At 37.4% G+C, this 20,390-nt stretch overlaps 1 protein-coding gene across 7 annotated transcripts in view; it reads left to right on the top strand.

Annotated features, from left to right (window-relative positions):
* mllt10 (MLLT10 histone lysine methyltransferase DOT1L cofactor) overlaps positions 1-20,390 on the top strand; it is a 62,630-nt gene that overhangs the window by 3,921 nt on the left and 38,319 nt on the right. For 3 of the 7 annotated variants that reach the window (XM_059524552.1, XM_059524549.1, XM_059524548.1), the window contains 8 exons: positions 1,315-1,477; positions 3,381-3,460; positions 7,888-8,013; positions 8,589-8,643; positions 11,243-11,352; positions 12,595-12,698; positions 12,912-13,005; positions 18,799-18,888. In XM_059524552.1, the coding sequence (XP_059380535.1) occupies positions 1,315-1,477; positions 3,381-3,460; positions 7,888-8,013; positions 8,589-8,643; positions 11,243-11,352; positions 12,595-12,698; positions 12,912-13,005; positions 18,799-18,888 (822 nt within the window). Of the gene's footprint in view, positions 1-1,314; positions 1,478-3,380; positions 3,461-7,887; positions 8,014-8,588; positions 8,644-11,242; positions 11,353-12,594; positions 12,699-12,911; positions 13,006-18,798; positions 18,889-20,390 lie in introns of those variants that run through there. The other 4 variants (XM_059524551.1, XM_059524554.1, XM_059524550.1 and 1 more) reach the window with 3 other exon arrangements.

The following is a 20,390-nucleotide window of genomic DNA, read 5'->3' on the forward strand; positions in this document are numbered from 1 at the left end:
TCAGTTCAGAATCAATCACCATAAGAATCAGTTCGGTTCAGACGCTCTGTGTGTCGGTTTGCTTCATGCTGAATCACACATGCGCAGTATCATCAGCTCCTCGGTTCTCGAATTGGACACGTCTGACAGAAATGGTTCTTGACTCGTGAACCAGTCATTATCTGGCTCAGCTCGGCTTTCATCTTCAGTTCTCTTTTCACAGCAGGTCAGTCAGTGTAGCCTACTGTTTGAGTAAATGAATTACTCCGGGATATTGGTTTGTCTGAACTCAGAGGGAGTGTCAGCCACATTAAAAAAGTTAACAGCTTAAGTCATTTGCGGATTAATGCGTATTGGAGACGCGAACCGTTTTAAACGATTCAGTTCGATTTGGTGAACTGTTTCAAAAAGATCCGGTTACATCGAATGATTCATTCGCGAACCGGATATGACAAACTGCTTTGTTTTGAACTGTCTTATAACAGACACGGAAGAGAAGACAATGCTGAATAAAGTCGTAGTTTTTGCTATTTTTGGACAGAAATGTATTTTCTGTCTATGTAAATTCTAACTGACCCTCTGATGTCACATGGACTACTTTGATGATGTTTTTCTTACCTTTCTGGACATGGACAGTATTACCGTTCACACAGCTTGGAGGGACTAAATCTAAAATATCTTAAACTGTGTTCCAAAAATAAACGGAGGTCTTACGGGTTTGGAACAACATAAGTTATTAATGACATAATTTTGCAAATTGGGCGAACTAACCCTTTAATTCTGAGGGAAAACTCCATTGTATGCACCATTTGCCTTTATCTTAACGTTTAAATAAATATGATATATAAAGTTTAAGTTTCGGGGTAACCTTCTGAGAATAGCCTTATTTTGACCTTAATAACAAATGTGAACAACAAATGTGAACAGAACCTGCTTAATGAGTCTTTAAAGTAACGTAGTTTCAGTGTAAAAACAAAACTCCCAGAAGATCGTTACTTCGCAGTTGAAGTGCAGCTCGTGCCCTGCCTGCGGTCAAATTCAATGGCGTTCGCCGCGTGGATCAAACAGCTTGAACAGCCCCGCGAAGCCTCTTCCAGTTCGCTGCCTCCCATGGTCGACTTATCCGCGCATGCGCGCACGCCTCCACATCCCGAGAGCCTTCAGTACGAGGTTTGTGTGGGGAGCCCAAAAAATACCGCCTTCAACAACAACGCAACCGAAATATGGCTTTTCATCGAAATGGGACATAAAATACGTCTTTCAGGGGGAGATAGGGATTCGTGAGACAAACGCCCGACCGCCTTTTTGTTGGTCTTTGTGCGCTGCCGATGGTAGATGGTATCCAGCGAGCTGTATCTGGCAGAGGAAGACGACGACTCGGCGAGTAATATGAAGGAGATGATCGGAGGCTGCTGCGTTTGCTCGGATGAGAGAGGCTGGGCCGAAAACCCCCTAGTCTACTGCGACGGTCACGGCTGTAACGTCGCCGTCCACCAAGGTAAATATAAGCGTCTCGAAATCTCTATACTGTTATTTTTTTCGAGGGAAAGATTATCCGAGGCTGGTGTTTTGGTAAGTTCCCTTCTGTTGTGGGTTGAGAATTAGCTTAGCATAACCTAGCCTAGCTTAGCTCAACCGAACGGGCAGTATGGCCTAAGTTTAACCGCTGGAGCGTGTTTGAGTTATTGGGATGACAGTTGAGAAATTAAAAATATTTGGACGGTTAATTCGTGGTGTTTTTAAAGGTGTGTCGGTTGCTGTGAAACATCGGTTTGGCGAAGGCCCGTTGGAGAGCTAATGTTATGTGTTAGCCCCAGCGCTACTCGGCTGTAACAGCTTGTCGCTCGTGGCTGTTCATTATCTCCACAGTTTCTGGACCAACAACGTGTCAGTCACAGCTATGGAAACAGAGATGAGTCACACTCAGACAAGCTCTGTAGGTCATTACACATAGGTTGATAACACTCATTTATGGCTAGTCAGCAAAGCCGTCAACTAATTCCAGGACTCTAAACTGGATCTTTACTGTTTTCTCCGCGTGTAGTTGTTTGTCTTTTGTTATTTTTAGATTAAATGACACAATCGCATAAATAGTTCACATACACAAGTGCCTAGGTTCACAGAAAGTTGTCCTTGTAGGAAACTCAATGGGTGCAGAAAAGTGAAAGCGAAAAACTGAGTAAACAAATGCGAAGTTAACATATTTTGTTTTAGATGTAAAGTAGAAATCTGACCTGTCATTGAAGATTGCTTTTTCTTCATTGAGCTCATGTTGGATGTCTTTTAATATTGACTTCTTATTTAAATTCAAGCTGATATGGTCAGATCTAATGTGTAATATCCTAGAACTGATGTCTATTTTGTTAGTTCATGATTCAGTACAAATGGATCAAGTTGTCACCTACAGACTTGCAGACAGATATAATAGTGTTAGTGTTTGGACATGCTTCTGAAAGACATTCTATAATGTTTTTGTATTGGCTGACTATTGTGAGTTTGTTGCCTGTCATCGATCTTTTCTGATATGTGGAACCATAACATTTATTTGCGTTTGCACAAAAATAACTATAAAGCAAAGATAGGAGTTCTTGCGTGTATCTTAAGTATTTTATTCAGGGTAAGATTTTTATTCCTCCACCAAATATAAACGATTGACGATTAGTGTTTCACTAGCTATTTTATTATTCCAGTTCATATATCTAAAATATATATTTATAAATATGTAAAATTGAACAAGCACACAAAGGCATTTGTAAGTGGACCAAAAAGATTCTCTTTGTAGTCTTCCCTTGCCTTGATGGTGAACTTGACTGTTTTTGGTCCACTTAACTTTTCGTTCACACTGTTGTCTGTTTAGAACTTCGTTCAGGTTGACCCCAAAATGACAAAATATCCTTAAGTGAACCTCAATGTTCATGTATAAGACTAAATTTTGTGGAACCGGTGACACATGAAAACATGGAAACTTCCCACACACTTTTGTTCTGCAAAGTGCTCATGCTACATTTTTTTCTGTTCACAAAGATACAGTCATACGTGTGTGTGTGTGTGTGTGTGTGTTTTTTTTTTTTCCTTTTCAAGTGCGTGTCTTTGCATCTAATCAACAGCATTTCCTGTTTTGAAGTTTCCTGTCATATGTCAGTTTACAACAAGTCACATGCCACATGAGTTACCCACAACTGTGCAAAAATTACACACATTTGGCTCATGGCGGGTGTTAAATTCATACCCTGATGTTGTTGCAGGAGGACTACATCTCACACATTGCTTAAAATATCATTTTTAACATGCTCACATGTTAATCTCGAAACCTGACAGGACAAGATAGTCAAGCTGACAGATTTACAGTAGTTGGAAGCAAGTCTTTTTAACTGATCTGTCCTTCGTTCCTGTTGTTTCAGCCTGCTATGGAATTGTCCAAGTCCCCACAGGACCCTGGTTCTGCAGGAAATGTGAATCACAGGAACGTGCTGCCAGGGTGGTGAGTTTCCTCATCTTTATATAAATCTTTCAGACTGTCTGTTTTGCTGAAGTCCAGATCTCCTTCCTCTTTTTGTATATTGTGGATTTGTTTGCAGTTTCCACTTGACAGACGATATTATTTATAATTGATACTTTGAACTGGTCTTACAGATTTCACTTCAAAAGCTGTGGTAGCCCGCATGAGGGACATATTATAATAAACATGGTTGAAGGCAGGGAAAGGACATTTAGGCATTCAGGGAAATTCCCTGTGATCAGACAATTTTATCATGATTAAAATACAATGCATTTAAGGTCAGGGTGTGCATGGATAAACTTCATCTTTTATTTAGAAATTTTGTCTATGAGCTGTTGCTTTACTGTTAAAGGTATAATTTGTCCAATAAAAAATAATTGTGTTGTTGTAATGCAATATTCCCTTCTTTCTTTTTCAGACCACAAAGGGAGAAATTTAAATAAATATCCTGCTTGACCATATAGTGGCAGGGAATAGCAGTCAGTATTTTTTTAGAAAAAGATGCAAAAGTATCACAGTATAATCGCAAGCAACCCATGCCATATATTCCAAGTGTTGTGGGGATCTACAATTACTTTGGGTGAAAAACGAACTAAAATTTAATGTACTCTTCATCAGAAGTCCTGACTTTGGCTGATTGATTTTATGTATGGCTGAGACTTTAAAACATTACATTTCAGTTTGTTTTTTACCAGATTTTATTGTATACCCCCAGAACACTTGGAATATGCAATAGTGTTAGGTAGTGTGGGTGCATTCTGTAATATGCCTACCTCAGCATCCTTGTTTTTTTATTATTTTTTATTATTATTATAAAAAGCTTGAAGCTGGCCACTGTTCTCTGCCAGTATATGGGTGAGCACAAGTGGGACATTTCTTTAGATTTCTCTCTTTGATGACTGAAGTTTTATTATTGGATAACTATCCCTTTAATAATGCATCCAACACATGAAATTGTGAAAACATCACATACTATTTATCATTTACATTTGGACTATTCAAAATGTGGACATTAATAAATAAGTATATTCTTAACATTTCAACAGTATTTAGTTTGAATGCAGTTTTAGGATATTTATTAAGACCTCTAGAAACAAATTAACTAGCCAGTTCCATACAGAGTCAGTCACTCTAATCTTCACTATGCACAATGGCACTATTGCACTCTGGGATAGTGTTGAATGTGACACTTGTTTACTGCAAACAAATGATCAGTGGTACTTATTACATTCTCACCTTTTTTAAAATTTAACATCATTCATAAAGTGTATATGTCTGGGTGAAGGTTTGTTGCTGTCATGTATTTTAGCAATATTTAATTTCATGGTCTTGTATTGATAACTGTATTTATATGTATTCATGTGTTTGTATTATGTAATTATGAAGCAGGTTGTCCTTGTGAGACTGCAGTTTGTCTGTGTGATCTTTTAACTGCTTAAAGTTTTTAGACTTTGCACTTGAGATGTTTATAAAAACCATATACCGTAACCATTCAGAAATCATAGTGTCTGTGGGCTGAAGTACTTAACCTTATATTACATATATACCAATGTGTACTGAACAAACACCTGGTTTGTATGAATGCCATGTATATAAAAACAGTATGACTTGGCAGAACTCTTAGGCCTGTATTTATAACAGATGTTATCAGTCTTAATAGTGGGCTATTACACTGAACTTTTTTGACTTGTCTGAATGATAAGAGGTTTGAAATATTATAAGCTAAAAATATCAGAATTGTACAAAAAGTTTTTATTTTTTAAGTTTTTATTTTAGACGCAAGTCTAGCTTCAGAGGTCATATGTCTTTTTTCACTTAATCACTGTATTTCAGACTGTTATTTAATCACTGGCTATTTGTGGAGCAATTTGTATCATGTGGTAACATAGTGATTACATGAACATAAAAACTTATGTAATAAATATGTCAATACATATTGTGCTTTTAAAAAAAATAAGTTTTCATGCGATAAATACAAGTAGAAAATTTGACAAATATAAGAAATAATAGTACACCGTAAATAAGACATTCAACTAGGAGTGCACAATGAATCACATGTGATTGCCATGCGTGTCTCGTCAGTTAAGCCAGTTGTGTGATTAGCAGTAAACGTCCATCACCTGCTTTCAAATGGAGCAGCATTTACTACACAGATCCGTAGTTCATTGACAAGCTACGCAATATTGCGTTCTGAATACGATTCATCTGCGATTATGGTGCGATATTGCATAGCTTGTCAGTGAATTAAGGCTCTGTGTAAGTGCCGCAGGAAGCAATGACAATCGCATGTGATTATTAAAGGGTCATTCCACCCGTGGAGACATGAATGTGTATTAAAAGTGGGTCATATGTAGTAGAATAGTATCATTTTTTTTTATTTTGGTCCTTCTGGGCTTATAAAAGGCAGAAAATAACTTTTTAGAGCTTGTGGACTGTAGACAACAATCCCTATAGTGCATTGCAATACTCAGCTCCGCAGGCCACTCCCACTACTCCGCCCATCAATGTGGATTATAGTTGAGCTCTCCTCTACGCTACCGATTGTAAATTATTTGGCACAATTTGTTGTGAAGAGTTATTTTGCGACCCAATTAATGTTTTTGTGACAAAATGGTGTGCACTTGCATAGTACCGGGATGTTGTTCAAGAACAAGGAAAAGTATTCACAGATTCCCGAAAGATACGGACTTGTGCAAAAAGTGGCTACGGGCTAACGTTATCAATAACCCTAAGTTCGGTGAGGACACAACACTTGAAGCACTAAAAAATCAGACGGTGTGCAGTTTACATTTCAAGCCCGAAGATTATGCGCCTAACCCCCTAGGATTGAAGAGACCCGCTTTTGAAAAACGCAATTCCTTCAGTATTTTCCTTACCAGACGACGACGACAAAAAGCCAGGAATGTCGGGAACCACCAGCTCTAGCAGCACTAAACGCATTTGCCTGGAGGTAATGCTATTTCTGACTAGACTCTATTAGCAGCTAGTGGCTACTGAGAACACACACTGACATAGTCGTCTGCTGTAAAGAAACACATCTCCTATGATTTTTCTGTTTACGAACTAAATATCTTGTATGTTTTGCTCGCTTGTTGTTTTAATGTGTCTGCCTCAGTAACTAACGTTACACTTGTCAAGAAATGAGTAAGTAAAGTTAGTATTTAACGTAATAATGTAACGTTAGACACTTAGCTAAAAGTTATATATGTTTGCTATTATCGATGTAAATCAACCATGTTTTACTGTGTTAGTTTGACGCTTTTCATGTTTTGTTAGCTGCTCGTCGCTGTACTGTGGCTCATAAAGGTAGCCACGAACATCCGTTTCTAACATAACTTCGTCTAAATCAAAATCCTCTCCAATGCATCCGTCTGAAAAATCAGTATTTTCCTCCAAGTTTCTCCCGGTGAAATCAAACGCACGGGCACTGATCTGTGATAGGTCTGTTAGCGCATTAGGTACAACCCCCTATGGGCAGACTACTTGTGCTTGTAGTCTTTACAGAAATCCACCCTTTTTGCACTTCCTCTTACGATTTTTGCGTCATTGTAGGAGGAAGTGAAAAAGGTAAATAGTGGATTTCTCTCGTCTCAGGGGAAAATGAGAGAATGTTGTACAACCATTCAATAGTATGACTGGTTTTCTAACAATGGACCTCTTAATGCAAATGGGTGGAGTGACCCTTTAAACGTGCAGCCCTACATTCAACAAATTCAGTAAATTCAACATCCTTGTAATACAATGAAAAAAGATAAAATCTGTTAATTTTTAAAACTGCCATATTTGAGGAAATACCTTTTTGTTTGTTTGAATTTTTTGCTACATGTTTATAATATGTTGATTCAATGTAAGTGTCCTACATAATGACCCTGTTTCTTAAAACATGCTGTATTGTGGTTGGGGCAAAGGAAACATGAATGATTAGGATAGGCAAGTTGGCAGTTACAGCAGTTTCCTTTGAGAGCTCTGCGATTTGATGGCTGTGCATGTGACTTGCCTGAGCTGTCAGGTAGCCATGAAACCTAAGTGGCAGTTAGTAGTGGGTCACAAGAAGAGGAAACTTGTTACACAACCCATTATGTGGCCATTTTTGTTGAATGATCTGGATTCATGCCAAAACAAGGCGTCCCACATAAAGCTTTTTATGAGGTTAGAGACATTTTCAATACCAACTGCACTCATTCTGAAAAGAAACAGGGCTTCCCTATTATTATCCACGGCTTTGTCACGTGGAATATTTTTGTGGCTTTTGCCACTTCTAACCAAGATTTGAAAAAAATATAGCTTACTGGAGCAGTCTTAAAACGACGTGTTTTCCCAAAAGCATAATTATGAAACCAAATTTCTGCATTTGTTCAAATTCCTCAACTTACTAAAAACGGCCCTGCTCTGCCACTTCATTCCTAAAGATTAAGGGGTGGAGGGGGAGAAAGCCGAGCTGGCAGACCCCTGAAGAAGGACGACTGTCCACCACCTGTAAGAAAGAGGAGGAGGACAGCAGACTGAGCAGAAGTTTAAAAACTTTGAACATAGTGGTATGTGGCAAGTAACGGCATGGTTCCAAGCACAATGTTATGCCCAAATATCTAACCCTGTTCAAGGCTTTACAGATGAGTGAAAAGATGTCATAGTATTTATGCATTTGTAATGGACCGTGTATTGGCGCCCATTTCTTTAAGACACTTTCAACCACATCTTTTGTTTTTCTTGTTCAAAAGGGGTATTAGCTGTCTTTATCCCATCATTCATCTAATATTCACAGAGTTTTATTTTCTTGTCCTGTCATTTGTTTCAGAAAACCTGTTTTTCTCCTATAGCAGAAAACAGATCCTATTTTATCCTTGAATATCCTTGAATATAGAAGGAGCTCTTCAGGGATGTTTTCCAGCTCCAGTCAACTCTCAAAGGCTCTTGTCTACTGTTTCATTGAGTTTTGCCATGATCCTCTGTTCTCCTGTTTAAAGGGGAAAAAATGATGTCTAACCCTTAAACTCTGCTTTAGTTTGATGTCCATGTCAGAAGTAGAGTTCCTGAAAGCCTTCAGAGCTTGTGTCTGGCCCACAGATGGTTGGATGGATTGTGGATTCATGTATTTCTCTTCTTTTCACAGAGGTGCGAGCTGTGTCCTCACAAAGACGGGGCCCTGAAACGAACAGATAATGGAGGTAAGACTGTCTGTTTTTATTTTGCACTTGCTAAGGGAATTACATCTCTAGCATTAGGCCTAATCTAAATGTTGTTGACAAGAATAGTCTGCTGTCACTCATTTGCTAAATATAGGCCAGTAGCTATGTTGTTAGACATGTTAGACATGGCAGCCATTGGTAACACATATGGTGCTGTGCACGGTTTTGTAATTCTTTATATATTACTTTAATTTTTTGATGATTGAGTGTGTTTCATAGACCAATTATTTAAAGTAAGTTAAATCAGCCCAGTTTTATTGTGAGGTGATAAAATGATGGAAGCTCTTGAGAAGAACATATGCTCAGACGAGGATGACACCTTTCTATTTTTACGCCTCTAATGAAAGTCATAGTAAAAAAAACAACAACAATGAAGTGAAGTGAATTGACTTTCTCTTGTATGCAGTATTTCACTGCTATCCTCTGGCAGTTTTAATTATCACTCAAATGTTGCTGTCAAAAGGGTTTATTACCGTGTCTCTTCAATAAGCTGTTAATTAGTTAATCTTCATGTGTCTCACCTAAGCCTGATTTGATTTGCATTTATTCATTGCAATATTTCCCTGAAATCCAGAGTTCAGATGTATTTTTAATGTTTCTTTTTATAAAATGCATCTAAACTCCTTTTGAACATGCCAAAAGTTTTCCTTAATTTTTGGCATATAATTTGTAGATTTTATCAGATTTTTTTTAAAGCAGTTGCAAGAAGGGGGTTAGGAGGTTTACGTGTTTATCTCTCTCACCTTGTTTTTATGGGTGGGCGGTCTCAGCGGGGTCATTGTGGGGCTGAGAGGAGTCTCCTCTTCTTCAGGCTCCGGGTTCACGGCAAGGGCAGCTTAGAGACTGTAAACATGGCACGGGACACAGCTGCGGGACCATGCCCCATCTTTAGGAGTGGTGAGCTGTTTAACAGCCATGAGGGAAACATCATTGCCCCAGGCTTACGGTTTAGCTGTTTCAGACCATGTAATCATTTTTTTTTTTTTTTGGCCTAAATTTGAAAAGGCTTTTGAAATTCTTTGTGGTAAACATTTTATGGTTTGCAATTATTTATGAGGATTTCTGAAACATAAATTGTAGGAAGTATTTGTTTGGGCCAGCAATGATCCCAGTAGTGAGATGTAGGTGTTCATGATTTGCTTTTAAGATATCTGTACATTTCGGCCAACTGAGGAGTGAAACTCGGCAGCAGTGACCAGACCAGCGCATGGAGAGGTTTTTACAGGTGTTGCTTCTGTTAAGCTATGCAGACACAAGAATAATCCCAAAAGAAAACACTTGAGCAATGAATATACCTGGCCTAACACCATGTGTTGAAACACATGTAAGGAAAATAAAAACTGAAAAACGCATCCTTCTTCACGTGGAGCCTTCAGACCAGTTTTTGCCTCCCTGGTATAACCTTTCAAGTTTTTTTTTAGTCCAAAATTTGACGTATTCTTTCTAACTATAATTTGAAAAACAATTATTTGAGTGCTTTATGCTAAGCAAAAGACATCTTTGACAAATTATTCAGTTTTTACGTTTGCCACCCTTCTGTCTGAAGGGTTTAGAAGTTCTTTGGGGTGTGCTTGGGTTTTATTGCCTGGTTTTATAGGCTTCTGCTGGATTCTTGGAGGGACTTCAAAACAACAAAACCCACCTCCTTGTCCCTTTAGGCTGGGGTCAAAGACAGTTCATGGGTTCACCTTTAAGTTTAGGCCTGTTATTGTGCCCTTACACTGGATAAACAAAACTCATTTGTTCACTTCTTTTAGATTCATTTCAACTTGATATAAGTAGCATCTGCTCTCCTCTAACAAACATATTGCAGAATATGGTTATTAAATCTAAATCCTCACAGTTTGAGGGTTTTGTTGTTAAAAGACAGATGATGTGGGAGATAAGGTTTAGTAGTAGCCTGAAATTATGATATAATATTTATGTATTGTGCTTGTGGTGACACCCTATAGTTCAACACTTGGTCTAGACACTAGGCAGGAGAGAATATGCCTCTGCCTCTTCCAGTCCTGGGTGTCTCGTCTTTGCGGTCACACTCAGCCCACATGCTTTAATAAGTGTTTTTCACACTGTGGAGGAAGCCAGGCGTGCCCCATAAGCACGCCTATGAGCAAACAAATGACCATGGTCTCGAATAAATTTGAAAACTGAAAGACAGAAGATTTGTTGAATATAAGAGCCTCCTATTTGGCATTATCCATCATTTTAACATCTTAATTTGAATAGAAAATCATATTATTATAAATAAGTGAGAACCACAACAAAAGTAATTTAATTGTATTAATAATTTAAAATGTTATTAGAATTTTTTAATTTGAAAATGTATTTATATATATATATATATATATATATATATATATATATATATATATATATATATATATATATATATATATATGTATATGTAAGTTTTATCCAATAATGATATTAATGATAAACAATATTTTTAGCCAGTTTTTTTTTTTTTTTATACTGTTAAATTCATCTTTACAGCAGGTTTGCATAGAAATAAACGAATAATTTAACCTTAGCCACTTCATTTAACATCTACTGATCATTTGTCATGTGTCTTGTTTAGGTTGGGCCCATGTGGTTTGTGCTCTTTACATCCCAGAAGTGGAGTTCGCCAACGTATCCACCATGGAACCCATTGTGCTTCAGTCTGTCCCTCATGAACGTTATAATAAGGTAAGTTCTCTAACCACTGAAAGACACATGCTGATAGTCTGAATATCGATGGGAAAACAAAGGCTCAACATAAGAGCCTCATAAATCAGCTCAACAATGTAAACAGTATGCATGTAAGGAGTTGAGGTCTATACTGTGAATGTGTTTTCTTAAGGGACCTAGTGCTACATTTATCAGTTTTAGATAAACATAGAATATTGCTATTAATTCTGCACCAAAGCTGAGCTCCATGTTATGGGAATTTACACTCACGGTCCGAGATGAAAAGAACCAACCATATTTATTTGTCATTGGATATCCTTATTCGTCAAGTCACCTTTATTTATATAGCGCTTTTAACAATACAGATTGTGTCAAAGCAACTTTACAGTATCAAATAGGAAAACAGTGTGTCAATGCAAAAGGACAATAGTAAACACTCAATTTTCAGTTAAAGGGAGTTCAGTGATGCTATCGTCCTGCTAAGTTCATTTTTGATAGTATCTGTGCAATCAAGTCGACTATATCGCTGGAAATGAAGTGTCCCTAACTAAGCAAGCCAGAAGCGACAGCGGCAAGGAACCAAAACGCCATCGCACTAACTTCATCAAATATCAGATCATTTAAGTTGTCACTTCCAAGCCTGAAAAAGTATTAAAAGTCATGAGTGAATTAAATTATTAAAAACTTGCAGGTATAGGTTTATAATACTGCCCTCACTGTAACTCTAGACTAATTGCAAAGTCCAAATATTTAGATGTTAGCTTAAAACTTTTTCGCTCAACCGTAAATGTAAAGAAAACAATGTTCAATCAAGTACTAATGGGATATGCCATCATGACACCATTTTTCATTTGAAAACCTAATTATGTTTTGTTTTCTATGGATGCCCTTCAATGCAGTAGATAAGTAAAATACAATCAGTTAGTGTTATATGATTTGGATTCAGTACTGTGTCTGATGACTCGCAGGACTAAGGAGCCAAGTTTAATCTCATGCTTGAAATAGTGGGTTTAAAATCTGGGATAAAATAGATTCAGCTCTGTTGGTAATTGAGTCCTCACTGTGAGCCAATTTAAAATGGCATGGTTATCACTTGCCTAATAATCGAGGCGCTGGGAAGGGTGGCTTCTGAGAGACTTGTTAAATTGGTAGAGCCTTCACGCTGAACAAGCTGTGGACTGTGCAGCAATGCATTATATACCATCATAACTGCTTTCTGTATGTGAAGAATCACTTTAGTGACTGTTTTTTTCTATCTAGACATGCTACATCTGTGAGGATCAGGGACGTGAGAGCAAAGCTGCTACTGGAGCCTGCATGACATGCAACAAACATGGCTGCCGACAGGCTTTTCATGTCACATGGTGAGTTTCAGAGCCATAATATTCCAGCCATAACATCCATAAGCATGTTAATGTTTTTAATTGTGTAATCTGTTAAATGGATAGGAATAGAAATGTTAAATGCAACAGACTTCCCTTTAATTAATTTGAGACCCCTTTAGTTGAATAAAAAAATTAGTTTTTAAAAATTACTAATTGTAATCTACAGTGCTTTTTCTCTGTTTTTGAATATAGCGCTCAGTTTGCTGGGTTGTTGTGTGAAGAACAGGGTTCAGATGCTGATAATGTGAAATACTGTGGATACTGCAAGTACCATTACAGCAAACTGGTAAGAATCAGTTTTTTCTAATCTTGACTGTACTATCTGTATCACCCTGGCACAAAGCACCGCTGTTGTGGATCCCACAGCATTTATGGTTTTGGATTTTGAAAATTAAATCATTAAGGATATCCAGGCTGAATATAAATAAAAGTTGCAGTACCGGAAATCTGTATGGTATCTGTAAGTGGTTTTCAAGATGATGTGCAGATGCATATAAATGCACTATTGTTCAAAAATATTGGGATCTGTATAATAAAGTTTTTTATATATATATATATATATATATATATATATATATATATATATAATTTAATACTTTTTTCAGCAAGAGTGCGTTTAATTAATCAAAAGTAATGGTAAAGACATTTTCAGGATAAAAACCATTACAGTTTCCATAAAAATATTAAACAGCACAAGTTAGCTCTTTTCTACTGTAATTAATAATAAGCATAGATGCAAACTGCTCACCTTTCAGTGAGTACGTTTACATGGACAACAATATTCAGATTTTAACCTGATTAAGACAATACTCTGATTAAGAATCTACCATGTAAACAAAGATCCACACCTTAATCACATTATTAACATCGTGTAGGACTTTCTACCGTATTTTGAGACCGGATATACACATGGCAGTGGTCAACTGTTTGATAGCACAGAAGAGCATGGCTTCTGTCATCTGTTTGCACGTATAACATGACAAATAATTAACTGCACTTGAAGCTTTCATAAAATGTCAAATGAAACACCAAGAACTGTATATCGCACTATAACGAAGATGAACTATGTTTAAATGTTAAATTCTGGAGGGGATGTCGGATGGTGTCGCGTGGTGACGGAATGATGTGTGTCATTAATCGATCTATGTACTATAACATGTAAAACTGGAAAATGAAAAGAATATTCTAAAAGCAACTCATGCTTATATTGTCTTATTCAGAGTAAGGTAAATGATCAGATACTGATGTCCATGTAAACTTAGTCAGTGACAACTCGCTTTTTTGAGGTCAAAATAGTTCACCTGTGAGATTTGCTTAGATACAATGAGAAAGTGTTTTTTTTTCTTTGTTGTGGGGTCTTAAAAGGGTAAATAAAGAATTGGGGGCAGTTGCATAAACTGTTCAAACTAGTCTTAAAAAGTCATCAAATTTTTTCTCTTCAAGACTGGTCATAACTTTTTAAAATTCAGTTATAAAAAGGCTTTTAGACATTAAAATCTATGTCTAAAAAGGGTAATATTTTATGTATTTGAGGAGAGGGCAAACATTTAGCATTTTATGTCAGCACTGCCGTCTAATCAGCCAATATTGTCTTAAATAGCCTGCGTAGCACTTCTTTTATAACATGGGATTTTGACTAAATACTGTATATTCAGCATTTATCTATTTTTTAAACGTTGCCACAAGATGTTAAAAATTAGATTTTCTTTTGGAGAAATATTAATTTTGGACAAAAAAAAAACTTAAAGTAACTACAAGTGAGCATGTAAAGCAAATATCTTTAGAAGAAATTCCATGTGGAGCATGCCCCCGATCCATGCAATGTTCTCACCCTTTTTTCCCCTTACCTGTTTTTGCATCTTTGAATAAGAAATGTCTCTTGAGAACCAAATCAGCATGTAAGAAAGATTTCTGAAAGATCACCATACACTGAATACTGAGTAATGGCTTCTAAAAATTCAGCTTTGCATCACAAGAATAAGTTGTATTTTAAAATACATTATAATAGAAAGCAATTGTATGAAATCATAATAATATTTCACTTACTGCTTTTGTGTTTAGATTAAATAAATGCATCCTTTTTCTTTAAAAACTTAAATCTTACAGATCCCAGACTCCTCAGAACAGCAGTGTATGTTGTTATTCCCATAAGTTACGTGTTTTAATAGTGAGTATTTGATGGTCATGGTTTGTGTATTTTGCCATTAGTGCGTCATATGTTGAGGTATATATCATGTCTTTAGTGAATTTCCGAAGCACTCAAGCTACTGATTTTTACATTTGCCAGTACATGAATCGTATCGAGCACATCATTGGGACCATGTCATCATCGCTCAAGCTGTTATTGCACATCTAGAATCGCACGTGAACGCACCAGACTTTCGAAAAAGACACTCCCTCATCTGGAATATCTCTCATTACTCGAATGTCTCGCACTCCTGGTCCAATTACAGCTGCTGAAAGCTGAGCTGTGGCATAAGCCCCCCTGTCCGGCCCCTGCAGCCCCACCTCGATCTCCCTCAAACCCTTTAACCCCTTAATCTCGTTGACAATCAACAGCAACTCACTGGACCTTTGTCTGTGGCTCTCCTTTCCTCTCCTTCCCATCCACCCCTCCCCACCTTTCCTGCATTTCCCCCTTCACTTAATACTCCTCTCAGAAAAAGAGGGCTAAGGTTTCAGAGAGATACATGGACTGCCCAGTGGCAGATCTCGTGACAGCATAATGGCCTGTGGTTTTCTGTCCAGCTTCGCTCGGTCCTCAGTGTACTTGTGGGTTTGGGCAGTTATGTGTGTGTGTATGCGTTCGCGTGTATGTGTGGCAAGGGGTTTTACTCACTCCAGCCCTAGAGCTACACTGAGCTTTAGAGCCACAGCCCCCTGCTGCTTCTCAGATTTGTGCTGTGTGTGTGTGTGTGTGTGTCTGTGTGCGTTTGTGTGCCTGTCCTCCTACTCAACAAAGGCTTCTCAGATACTGCTAGTCCTCTACAGGTCTTCTGAGTAAGGGGCTGGAGGCAGGGCCAGCACTTTGTGATGTTCTCGTAGGGGATTGTAATAAGTTGAGGATGGAGGGATAGTGATGTTTATTTATACACAGTTTTATTTCATTCAAGGCATTTATGTCTACTCTGGTTACTGTGGATAGATGCTGGAGTCAGAGGATTTCATGTCTTTTTTTCTTGTTAGTGTTTTGATTTTATGTATTCATTCATATCTTAGATTTTGGTTTTTCATGGATTTATTAAGGTTTTTTAGCATCTTTGTTGGCTTATATTAAATATGTATTTTTATAATCATGATTTATAAATGTATAAATGTACACTACCTTTCAAAAGTTGACAAATGTATGCTTTCAGAATGGGAGCATTTAAACTGATCAAAAGTGACCGTGAAGATGTTTTATGTTACAAAAGATTTCTGTTTCAAATAAATGCTGTTTTATTACTTAATATTCATCAAAGAATGCTGAAACAATATCACTGTTTGGACTAAAATATTAATCTGCGCAAAAGTGTTTTTTGAGTGCAAAATCAGCATATTAGGATGATTTCTGAAGGATCATGTGACTAAAGAACATTCAGCTTTGCAATTACAGAAGTTAATTACATTTGAAAATATTTTAAATGGGGGAAGTAATTGTAGTAATATTTCACAATTTTAACGTTTTACTGTATTTTTGATCATTATAAGGACGTCATAAAAACATCTCTAAAAAGCTTAAAATGGCTACAAGCTTTTAAACGGTAGTGTTCATTTATATAAATACAACCCGAATTCCGGAAAAGTTGGGACGTTTTTTAAATTTTAATAAAATGAAAACTAAAGGAATTTCAAATCACATGAGCCAACATTTTATTCACAATAGAACATAGATAACGTAGCAAATGTTTAAACTGAGAAATTTTACACTTTTATCCACTTAATTAGCTCATTTAAAATTTAATGCCTGCTACAGGTCTCAAAAAAGTTGGCACGGGGGCAACAAATGGCTAAAAAAGCGAGCAGTTTTGAAAAGATTCAGCTGGGAGAACATCTAGTGATTAAGTTAATTGATATCAGGTCTGTAACATGATTAGCTATAAAAGCTTTGTCTTAGAGAAGCAGAGTCTCTCAGAAGTAAAGATGGGCAGAGGCTCTCCAATCTGTGAAAGACTGCGTAAAAAAATTGTGGAAAACTTTAAAAACAATGTTCCTCAACGTCAAATTGCAAAGGCTTTGCAAATCTCATCATCTACAGTGCATAACATCATCAAAAGATTCAGAGAAACAGGAGAAATCTCTGTGTGTAAGGGACAAGGCCAGAGACCTTTATTGGATGCCCGTGGTCTTCGGGCTCTCAGACGACACTGCATCACTCATCGGCATGATTGTGTCAATGACATTACTAAATGGGCCCAGGAATACTTTCAGAAACCACTGTCGGTAAACACAATCCGCCGTGCCATCAGCAGATGCCAACTAAAGCTCTATCATGCAAAAAGGAAGCCATATGTGAACATGGTCCAGAAGCGCCGTCGTGTCCTGTGGTCCAAGGCTCATTTAAAATGGACTATTTCAAAGTGGAATAGTGTTTTATGGTCAGACGAGTCCAAATTTGACATTCTTGTTGGAAATCACGGACGCCGTGTCCTCCGGGCTAAAGAGGAGGGAGACCTTCCAGCATGTTATCAGCGTTCAGTTCAAAAGCCAGCATCTCTGATGGTATGGGGGTGCATAAGTGCATACGGTATGGGCAGCTTGCATGTTTTGGAAGGCTCTGTGAATGCTGAAAGGTATATAAAGGTTTTAGAGCAATATATGCTTCCCTCCAAACAACGTCTATTTCAGGGAAGGCCTTGTTTATTTCAGCAGGACAATGCAAAACCACATACTGCAGCTATAACAACAGCATGGCTTCATCGTAGAAGAGTCCGGATGCTAACCTGGCCTGCCTGCAGTCCAGATCTTTCACCTATAGAGAACATTTGGCGCATCATTAAACGAAAAATACGTCAAAGATGACCACGAACTCTTCAGCAGCTGGAAATCTATATAAGGCAAGAATGGGACCAAATCCCAACAGCAAAACTCCAGCAACTCATAGCCTCAATGCCCAGACGTCTTCAAACTGTTTTGAAAAGAAAAGGAGATGCTATACCATGGTAAACATGCCCCGTCCCAACTATTTTGAGACCTGTAGCAGAAATCAAAATTGAAATGAGCTCATTTTGTGCATAAAATTGTAAACTTTCTCAGTTTAAACATTTGCTATGTTATCTATGTTCTATTGTGAATAAAATATTGGCTCATGTGATTTGAAAGTCTTTTAGTTTTCATTTTATTAAAATTTAAAAAACGTCCCAACTTTTCCGGAATTCGGGTTGTATAATTAAGATATATATATATATATATATTTAAATAAATCTGTTTTGCCATCTCCCATTTTGTTGTTTTGTGAGAATAAAGTGACCGTACATTGCTCATTTTGTTTGTTGTCATCCATTGTGGTGACTGCACTATTGTACATGACAGCATGATGTTTCTGCAGGATGTACCATGTCTTCCTGTCTACATGTTAATGGACTGAAAGCATCAGCACTGTCTCTTGGATTAATAGTTCAATAGCTGGCTACTAACCCCTGACTTTTCCATGTAGGCTTTTGTTTCAGTGGGCTGCTGGTAAACAAAGACCATTCTGTGACCTGAGGTTTTTATGTGGCATTTATTGACAATAGCAGCATTAGACCGTATTGACTACAAAAAAGAGGCATATTTTACTATAAATTTTTTTATATATATAAATTGAAAAAAATACTAGGAAGTATGCTTCCATACTGTTACAAACCTGAAGACAAATATTCTCATGCAAGTTGCTTTTTGACGGAGTAGCTTCTCATAATACAAAAATATCCAGATTTTTTTTATCATGACAATATATTTTTAATTCTTTCCTTCCGTTTTTGTCTTCTATTTGTTTCCCTTCTATTTTCATTGTTGCTAATAACAACAAAAAAAACAAAGACAGAAGTAGGAAATAGAAAATAAAAGATAATTGGATAAACTTTAAATGGTAACTCGAAGTTCCTCTTTCACCTTTTAGAGAAGGAGCAAAGGCCGTGGTAGTAGGGCTCAATGCTTAAGTGATTCTTCCACTCACTCTTTGGATAAGCACCATGACAAGGAAAAGAAGGTAAGGCAGCCTCCAGATCTACCTCACTTCCTGCCATGTGTGATTGGTGCCCTCTCCTCACGATTTCAGACTATGAGGCAAATGTACAAAGCCCCAAACTCGTTTGTCCGAAATATACACCGCTGTGAGTAGGTTTGTTTTAAATCACACGAGCCACCGTCACCTTGTGCCGCCCCTCACATGCACACTTTTCATATCGCACAAAGCTTTTAAAGCCACGGGAGGGAGAAGAGTGCCTTTTTTCACTCAAAGTGATTAGTATTTTGGTGCTGCCACAAATTATCAACATAAAGAGTGCTGTATTCATAGAAAAGCATCCGTCATGGCCATTAGTTCCACAGAGTACATTTAATCAGTATTGATAGGTAGCGTAGTCATTTGTTCCACTAATTTTCCATACGCAGCCATACCGAATGAAACATGTAGCATTATTATCCCTGTTCGCCCTCCCGTCTAATTCAATTAAGCGTAGACCCTGTAACATGGCCTCATATCAATAAATGTGTACGTACCAGCAGAAGGTGATCTGTACTGAGTGGAAAACATGTTTGATTGTGCCTCTGCTCTATTTTTCTCTTCTTACTGTAATAATGGTGGTATCTGAAATACTAATCCAGCAGACCTCATAGTGTGAAACGTGTGGAGGAGCTCATCACATCTATTCATCGCCATTGATAAATTTCTGCCTGTCCCTAGCAGATCCCATATATTTCAAACACTCAGCCTCTGTGCAGCCGTCTTAATCAGCGATAGCTTGCCTGATTTGTTCTAAGGGCTGTTGGGGTAACCGCAATATCGCAATACTGCGCTTTTGACGAGCAAACCGCAGAGGAATGCAGGAACTGCAGAAACCGTGATTTTTGCGTGTTTTCTTTTTTTCATAGGGTTATGCCCTTCTCTTTTTACACTTTGTGCATGTGTACTGAATATTAAATAAGTTAGTAACGATAACATAATGAGTACCATTCTGATTTGTAAAGAGGCTCCGTAGATTTAACAAGCCTAAACAAACAGCAATGAGAGAGAGATCAACTGAGCATGTGTGATTTACTTGCGAGTCATATATATTTGTGAAAATAGGTTGTCATGTCCAAGGAAAGTCAAATCTCTGTCTTCGCATCGACGCATTGCTGGTCAGCTGAACCTTCTAATGTGGCACTCAGTTAAAACGATTTCAACAGTATGTTTCATTAAATCTGTCTTTGAATGAAACTGCATTTTTAAACTTGTAGTTGAATGCATGGTTTAAAGACTGACTTACAGCCCGTATACAACATGGACAGTGTACAAAGTCGAAATATCATTAGAAAGCCTCTTGTCCAGTCAGATTCAAGGATCCGAATGATATACATATAGGCTAATAATAGCGTAACGATCTTATTGTCAGGTTTATGTTCTGTTATGTGGATAATTATTTTATCATTCTCTTCTGTTTACTTCACTTCCTGTTTCAACGCTATTTGGTTTCAGCTTCATTGATTTCTAAATATAACCTCATATCG

The sequence above is a fragment of the Carassius carassius genome, chromosome 35, assembly GCF_963082965.1.
Source record: "Carassius carassius chromosome 35, fCarCar2.1, whole genome shotgun sequence".
Classification (NCBI taxonomy): domain Eukaryota; kingdom Metazoa; phylum Chordata; class Actinopteri; order Cypriniformes; family Cyprinidae; genus Carassius; species Carassius carassius.